The 9193-nt window shown below is 42.6% G+C and overlaps 1 protein-coding gene across 1 annotated transcript; it reads left to right on the top strand.

Annotated features, from left to right (window-relative positions):
• Positions 1-244: 244 nt before the first annotated feature.
• LOC147464618 (uncharacterized) lies at positions 245-2534 on the top strand. Its single transcript, XM_086509798.1, has one exon. It carries the CDS (start codon positions 317-319, stop codon positions 2228-2230), a length of 1914 nt encoding a protein of 637 aa, XP_086365924.1. The 5' UTR covers positions 245-316; the 3' UTR covers positions 2231-2534.
• Positions 2535-9193: the final 6659 nt, after the last annotated feature.

Genomic DNA, 9193 nt, shown 5'->3' with positions numbered 1-9193 from the left:
ATAATCATGGCAACCTCTTCCCTTCCAAAATAGTGCACAGGGCCCTTGTCGGTGGGGAGGTTGGAACGCTAAATTTGGCAGCGTTAGGCGATGATTCGGTTGAAGAAGCAAGCGACAAGCAAGCTTACGTGCTGCAGCGAGCTTAGTGCGGAAGTCGTGCCGTCTGCCACGTGTCCTGTGAAATTCGTCAAATAGAACGCGCATTGTTCATGACTTCCTTACAAGATATGTCATGTACAAGAAACAACCTTCCCCGACTCAGGAATATGAGTAACCAAAACAGACGAGGAGCAGGCGTAGCGCGCCGTTCTACTGCATGAAAGCGGCTCAGCACAGACGTCGACCGTCAAGGGCGAAGTGCAGCTTACTCGCAGCCGCAGCTCTAGCAGGTACTGGATGGATTCCCAGGCCAGTCCTGGCTCAGAATGTCGCTATTTCTGCTACTGCTGCATGGTCCTCCCAAATCGTGGCATTCTGGGGCGCGGTAGGAATTGGCGTCAGATCAAGCACTGTCCTGCAATCCAGCAATGCCTTCACCTCCATTTTTGCTTCCCTCGCTGCCCTTTGGAGGGCCAAGGCAGCCATGTCGGCGCTCCGATGCGGGGAATGGTACCTCATGTCCCCGGGCTACAATGGGGGTGCCATATGCCTGGATGTGGTGTTGATATGCTGGTCCAACCCTCGTCAGCTCTGGCAGGCATGCCTTCACGTGGCCATCCTTGCTGAGGTTGTGGGTCGCCAGAGGTGGCTCATTCTTGTCGCTGGACGCCAGATATCAACACCTGGTATCCCACCTGCTGCCTACTGGACCCGATCCCCCAGACATTTCGACTTCTGCAATACCCGCTTTGCCGACTCCGTGGCTGGTACTTACTCTCCTTTCCCAGTTGAGGATACTTTCCAGGCCATTGTCCACCAATATTATACAGCTTGCGTGCAAAGTCAGCGCCCAAATGGCAACCCCAATCAACTCATCAATGCGGAAGCTCAGCTGCTGTGTGAGGAGGCGTTAATGGAGCCAAGGCGACCCACCCGCTGCGCAATGGTGAGTGAAGTACCAGCAGAAGTTCACGATTCACCAGGAATTGGGCGGCACGTGACCTCTTTTGACAGTGTGGGGACTGACATCGCCATGCCTTATGTGTCAGTTCAGAAGGATGTGGGCAGATTTGCAGCTAGCCGCAGGTTGGTGGTGATGAGCTCGACCCTTCTCTACTGCATTGTTCACACAATGGTTTGTGTGGCTGTGGGCCTCATGGGTGCAGCTTCAGGAAGAGGCTTGGCTGTTTGGCTTTTCACCCCGCGGATGGTCATGTCCAAGCTTGGAGCCGAAGCACTTCCAGGGGATGATTTCCTGTTGTCCCTTTTGGGTTTCGATAATGTAAGCTTTCAGTTTACATCAGAGGCAGGCAATATTATTAACGTCGCTGGTGACGCATTTCTTCCATGTGCTGCCAGCGGCAGCTGGCACAACAGAAGTATGTCAATTTTGCTTGCCCTACTTCTCAACCTGGTGGAGGTAGCTCTGATTGGCAGCGGCTGGCTCTATGGTTCTCTCAAGGTTGAGAAGTTTGCACCTAGGGGCGTAGTGGGCCACGGCATGTTGTGGCTGGCAACCATTGTGGCTACAGGGCTCTCATTTCGGACTCTGTACGGCGTTTACCAAAGAGTTTCAGCCAGGTTAATTGGCATCTTTATGGAAACTCGATACGAGCGGCGTACTGTAGGGAAGGACTGCCGCATCAAGACGCTTCCAATGTCATCATCCAAATACCTTGGATTTGTTTCAGACATCCTTGCAAAGACAGAGGATGACGCAACGAGCATGGCAGCAGGGCTATCCCTCATGCGCCACCCGACCTTCAGCCTTGAAGTCACCCACCATGCAGCCTTGGAGTGTGTCCAATATTCTTATGAAGGAGATACCATAGTGAAGGAGGGGAACAAGAAAATCACGACTGCAGGAGAATACCCATGGATACAAATTTGTGTGTGCGTTTGTCTCACATTCCTCTGCTCTGTATTTGCAGCAGTGTTTGCGTACATGGATGTTATGCCAAGGTGGAGCAAACTTTTGGCTGAGGTGCTACTTGCCACAAGTGGAATCTGGTTCAATGCGCTCGGTCGAGCATCAAAGCTGCCGCACAACCAAAGCACTGCAATCTGCCACATGGTTGCCACCATGGTAGCATCTGCTGTGTGGTATGTTGGTGTCAAGGATGTAGGCTAGCTCAGCAGCACACCCCTTTTTATATATCTCAAATTCAAGGTAAAACATACTCATCAAAGATTGTGACCTAGGTGTTAGAAAAAATTGCCTTTTACCTTGTAAGGGTGAATTCCCACCACCCAACCTCCCATTGAATTAGCAATCAACACCCAAAATTTAGTCACCTACCACAGATTTAGAAGTCACCTATAATTTAGGCACTAATTGACGACCCTCAATCTATATAAAGGATATTCAGCCTCACACCCAGTATGCTCATTCTCCCATTGAACACTACTAGTAATTTGTATCAATTTTCGTGTCATTAGTGCTTCGGCTATCCCTTTTGCATCCCTCTCTCTCTCTCTCTCTCTCTCTCTCTCTCTCTCATATATATATATATATATATATATATGTATATATATATATATATATATATATGTATATATATATATATATATATATATGTATATATATACATATATATATATATATATATATATATATACATATATATATGTATACATATATATATATATGTATATATATATATATATATATATATATATGTATATATATATATATATATATATATATGTATATATATATATATATGTATATGTGTGTGTGTGTGTCTATTAGCAAGTTAATTAAGTATTGTTTGGTGCTTGTCGGCTAGATCTTTAAGGTCTCTTGGGATAGTTTCCTACAATGTTAAAACTCTCTTCTTCTTCTTCTTCTCTCTCTCTCTCTCTCTCTCTCTCTCTCTCTCTCTCTCTCTCTCTCTATTGGCAAGTTAATTAAGTATGGTTTAGTGCTCGTATGTTAAAGTTTTCACATGGCATTAGAGCATTGAAGCTTTAATCTCTTGAGCTTATTTTCCTACTTAGAGCTTAACCTCTAAGTCATCTTCAAAGAATCCTTAACCTTGTTAGATGGCGGAGCTTGCCTCTACATCCGCTACTACAACTACCTACAAAACCCGCTTTGTCATAGACAAGCGATCAATGACACTAATTACCAAGTATGGAATATTAGAATGGAGCTCTACCTCGAGCAATTCCAACTTTGGGACATAACATGAGGAGCAAAGGTGCAATGTGACCAACCCAAAGCCTTGAGATCTGCCAACATATAGCCTAGGAGTGTCTCCATTATCCTTATGAAGGAGCAGAACAAGAAAATCGTGAGTGCAGGAGAATACCCATGGATAAAAATTTGTGTGTGCATTTGTCTCACATTTTTCTGCTCTATACTTGCAGTAGTGTTTGCATATATGGATGTTATGCTAAGGTGGAGCACACTTTGGTACTCTTGTTCAATAATTTCACAACCACATGGAAATTTCAATGATTATAATGGATCATTTTTTATTGGTATTCTATATTGTACATTGCTTGTGCTTGAAATTTCCTCACAAAGGATGACACTTCTTTCCTTGAATAGTTTGACATGCATTTACAAAAGCTACCATTGCACAACCATGTGCCACAAAAAAAGGTCGGGCCGTGCGTACTTACTATGGTCGAGTTGATCTTTCTACACAAGTCTTTCTCTTCTTTCGTATTGTAGATGAGTAAGTCATTCTTAAACTGTTAACCATGCTTATTATTTTCTTGGTGTTGGTCTTTCCATGCAATGCTATACAATTTGTATTGGTTATAGGGACCATTGGACATTGGTTTTGTTCTTCAATTTCCACTTGTGTCTAGTTAGACACCCACCAAAGGACAAGAGTGCAATTCTCTTTTTTGATTCTCTCTCATTGCCCTCCCTCAATCGATACATCTCACCTATCAAGAGGTATGACACTTGGATGACTTCAATTTATGCTATTGAGATCATCTTATGGTCATGCAAGGCTCTTTTTACGTTGTTTTATTTTTTTTGCGAGCATAGAGTTTTAAAGGTAATGGCCTATGAACTTTGAGAGTAGCGGAAATTAGAAGAAGCACTTTTGTGGAATTACTATGTGAGCATAGAGGGTGAACTTGATTGATGGTAGGAACATAATCATAGCATTTAGTTAACTTGGCACATGTGAACAATACTTTTGCAAGAGAGAAAGTTTAGAGAACTTGACAACAATTGAGGACCGGATTTATGTGGAGCCGGCAGTCCCCCCTCCAATAGGCATTTGTATTATAGATTCTTTCATCAATAGAGACTTGGTACAATACAATCTTTGTGTTCCTTGTGACCTTGGTGATTCAATGAAGATGGAAAACTTCATGCATCCTCACGAACATAACATAGAATTTGTAAAAAGCATTAACTATCCCTAGCCTCAGTCCTAAGGCCTCAAACACCTTCAAAGGTGGAGAGAGCTAGCGGGGAATGAGGGTAGGGAAGAGGAAGAAGAAACACTCATAGAAGAAAGAAATAGTTCCTCACTTATCATCATTCTTCTTGCTAGCAGACATAATATCATAGTAATGAAGATCGAGAAGATGGCAAGCTTAAGTATTCAAGTGTGGCTCTTGGTTGGATTTGCATTCCATAGCCAAAAGTGTTGGTGTAGGCTCTCGACTTCTCTACTAGCTTGGAGAAGGAGATGGAGCTCTTGCACTTTTCACTTCACACAATGAGAGTATGTGTGAGTGTGTCATAATAATCAATATCTAATTCTCCTAAATGATTTTCTCATGTTAAGCTGATCATTTAATATGGGGAAGTGCCAGGGGAGAAAAAGCTAGAATATTGGTTAAGCTAGCAGACCGGCCACAGTAGGGATCCAAAGGAGGGAAAATAGGGATCCAAAAGGGGGGCCATCTACAAAAGAGAAATGTGCACCAATGGGCTTAAAAGAACCTAAGGTTTAGCCCATTAAGACTTCCAAAATGCTAAGGTTCCAAAATTCAAAGGTTCTATCCAAAGGCCAAAAGCTTAGGGAAATTGGATGCTTTGTGTCTGTCCCAAAAGTCTTCAATCATCTCTACATAGGAGGGGGTGAGCCCTAGAAGTAGGAGATGAGAGAGAAACTCTCTCACACACACACAAGCTCCCTTTACACAAAGGGAATGAGGGACACATGTCAGCTCCCTAGCCCAGATGCCCACCCAATTCCTATTGGATGGCCTTGGAGGTGGACCAATGAGAATTAAGCTAGAGTAAACCTAGTTTAATTAATTTAAAAACACTTAATAAAAGAACCAATAAGAAGACTATTGGAGAGTCTCCAAAGGGGTCCAAAGAGCATTCAGCAGCCCAATGGCTTGCCTGATTCTTATTGGCCAGGAGGGAAAAGGGTCCAATGAGAGTTTAGTCGAATTAAATAATTACCTAAATCTCTCACAAAAGGGGAAAGGGGGCACATGTTAGAAGGCTATCACTTATGCTGCTTAATTTCCATTGGCTAGGCCTGGGGATGTCCAATAGGGTTGTAGCATGAGCATTTAGCAAGGGGAGGTCGACCAAGAGAGAGAGGGGGATGATTTTTGCAAGGCATTATCACACTTACACTCACAAAATCTCATGTGTGAAGCAAAGAAGACTCTCTCTCCTTCTCAAGCTGTAAATGAAAGCTGTACCACCTACTCCAAGCTTGTGAGAAGGGAGGCCTACTCCAACAACTCTTGGCTTTGTGATGAACATCCAACCAAGAGCCAAGTTTCAATGCATGCTCATCTCCTCTACCATGCTAATTACTAAGCTAAGCTATGCTAATATGAGTGATTATGTAAGGAGATGTACATCTTTCTCGTAAGAATACTCCTTCTTCCTCTCAATCTACTCTCATACCCCGCTAGCTCTCACCATCTTCGAAGGTGTGTGAGGTCTTGGAGGGAATTGATGTTGTGTTTGATAAGTGTTTTGCTTAGTGCATGAAGTTTCCATCTTCATTGCACTAGCTAGTCTTGAAGGAACACAAAGAATTGTATTGTAAAATGTCTCTCTTGATGGGAGAAACCATAATACAAAGCCGTTTGGAGGGGGGACCGGCTCCATGCAAATCCGGTCTTCAAGTGTTGTCAATTACTCAAGTGTTGTCAATCACTTAATTTCTCTCTCTTTTGAAGTATTGTTCATGCTATCTAACTAAGTGTTATGCTTTTTGTTGCTCTCTCCACCCAAGCACTCTTGTTATTCTCATTAGGAAGCTATTCTAATGAAATGCTCACTATGTTCATGCTATTTTCCTCTACACACAAGTTACTAGACCATTAAATGTTACATTGGTATCAGAGCACAAGGTTTCTCTTTTCTTGCTCAAGAAGGGAGGTCCTCAAGCTAGCTATATATAAATGGTTGGAACTATTAATTGCATGTGAGTAAGTAGAATAGGGATTTTTAAGCCTTGCACTGTGATTGCCTTTGTGCAGTTAACGGGGCATCACCGTCGAGAGCTATGGAATTAATAGTGGAGTCCTACGGGGCTTGCCTACAGCTTAACCACTACTGAGCTATTAGAAGCTTGACAGGAGCCAATGCTGTTTTGGTGTTGAACGACCCTCTCTTCTATTCCTTGCAATTAATGGTATTCGAGCCACGAGTACAGTAGCTTGAGTGCTTTTTCTAAAGGGGTAAAGAGGAGTAGCAACTAGGGCTTGAAGTGCCAAAGTACACCTAAAAAGTTTACACCGAAAAGTGTTATATTGGCTGACAATAGTAAAGAGAGTGAAATTAATATTGATAACTTTGATTTTGCTAATAAGCAGGCTACTAATGATGCCCTCATGCTTGTTATCTATCTTGTTTCTAGGCTTCAACAAGCCATGGGCAATCCATCCCTCCAAAGTGAAGTGCAACGGCAGCTTCGTGCTCATGGGATTCTCCAAGCTCCCCACCATGACGAGAAAGCACCTTAGGAAGCCTCCTTGCAAGACTTCCAAAAGAGGCCTCTCTCCGATTCGGGAAGAAGAAGAGGATCCATATGAAGGGCTCATAAATTTTCTCCTTGATGACGCATCTCCTTCTCAAAGGAGAAATCAAGAGCCTCCATCGAAGGAACGAGAAAGAAGTGAGTCTCCCGCCATCTCGACGGAGATGGTTCCACAAAGACGGTGGGCTAAATGCTCTCCATCACCTCCAAAACGGAGAAGACCATCGCATAGTTCTCCACACCATACTTCAAAGAGGGATGACAAAAAGCGAGAGAAGAAAAAGGCGAGAAAGAGGACACCCTCTTCTCCATCTACTTCATCCTCTTCCTCTTATGAAAGTGATGGTGAATACAAAGAAGATCAAGGAAAGAAAAAGGCGAGAAAGAGGTCACCCTCTTCTCCATCTTCCTCAAATTCATCATCTTTTGAATAAAGTGATGGTGCAACCTTTGAACCATGAAAATAAAGAGTCCATAGAAAATCCTATGCCGCGTAGAAGAGGTCTTCCAAGCTCAAGAAATTCAAAGAGGGAGGGAAGAGCATTTGTTTCCTTACCTATGATGGCACTTTTGGTGCTATGGACAAAGTCTTGGCCTTTATCCAACAATTCGATGCGGCGTTTGGAGATGAGGGCTTCACGGAGTCCTCTAAGCTACACCATGTAGCTATGTACTTTCAAAAGTCTGCCAGGCAATGGTGGTCTAGCTTACGGGCCAACAGTGAAGCTTCACGAACACAGAAAGCTTTAAGAGCTTCCATTATGAATATTTCCAAAAGATTAAGGATGCTATCTCTATCTCACAGCAAAGGCTAAAGCCTGCTTCTGCTGACAAGCACAAAAGAGCCTAAGCCTTTAAAGGAAATGATTGGGTCTTACTCAAATTTTCCAAGGCTCGATTAATGCACATGACGGGCAAGAATCCTATGGGACACAAAAAGTACTATGCTAAGTTAGCAAAAAGGTACTATGGTCCCTTCCAAATTCTTAGGCCAATCAATGAGACGGCCTATCAACTCAAGTTGCCCAACCATTGGCTCATACACAATGCTTTCCATGTGAGTCTACTAAAGCCTTACAAAGGAGAGCCACCTCAAGAACCAACTATTGAAGACCCACCGGAGATCGAGGACCAAGAAGAGGTGTTGTAGCCCGAGTCCATTCTCCGACATGAAGACAAGGTACTAAGAGGCGGTAAGACTATCCGATGATATCTTATTAAGTTTAAAAATTATCATTTTGAAGATGCTAGATGAATGCAAGGCATACAATTACTTGTCAATGCTTACAATGCTTCCCTAGAGTAAGCAAATGTACAAATGTTAAAAATGAACAAATTTTTTGTCTTGTAAGACTCTCTTTTTCTTTATTGTGCACAAAAATGAAGTAGTATGCATGCTTAGATCAAGTTTGCGGAGACGACGTCTCCCAAACATAAAATAGAGCTTGTCACTCTACTATGGAAGATTGATAGGACTCATGTGCAGACATGCTTGCGGTAGCTTAGGCTCTCAAGCACCAAATGGACTAGTCATCCATTCTGGAACGATGTTTTAGGTTAACATAGGGATCCTCTACCCGTTAGGAAAAAGGACTAATGAATATGCTTTATCTTCTCTACCCCATAATCAAGGACGACTATGATTTCAAGAGAGAGGTAATGTCATAATAATCAATATCTAATTCTCCTAAATGATTTGCTCATGTTAAAATAATCATTTTATATGGGAAAGTGTCAGGAGAGAAAAAGCTAGAATATTGGTTAAGCTAGCAGATCGGCCACAGTTGGGATCCAAAGGAGGGAAAACAGGGATCCAAAAGGGGGGCCATCTGCAAAAGATCAATGTGCACCAATGGGCTTAAAAGACCCTAAGGTTTAGCCCATTAACACTAGTTTGGTACCAAAACAGGACACTTAAGTGTCCTTCTTTTACAAATTTAAATTAAATGCTACTTGCATTAGATGGTTTATTTAAGAAAACCCTCTTGATATGCTAAAATATGCTAGCTAGAGGGTCTTTTAAAAATATAACCTTGCATTTTAGAATCTACCATGATCAAGAACTATACTCATCAAGTTGACCCTCGTAAGACTGCGATTGATGGTTTGAAAAAATCGACTTTATAAGCTCAAGAAAAAATGAAGCGACCTTGTAAAAAAAT

The sequence above is a fragment of the Adiantum capillus-veneris genome, chromosome 1 (genome assembly GCF_014529385.1).
Source record: "Adiantum capillus-veneris isolate H3 chromosome 1, ASM1452938v2, whole genome shotgun sequence".
NCBI classification, from domain to species: domain Eukaryota; kingdom Viridiplantae; phylum Streptophyta; class Polypodiopsida; order Polypodiales; family Pteridaceae; genus Adiantum; species Adiantum capillus-veneris.
Note: the sequence above shows the minus strand (reverse complement) of the source record. Positions and strands in the feature narration are given on the sequence as shown.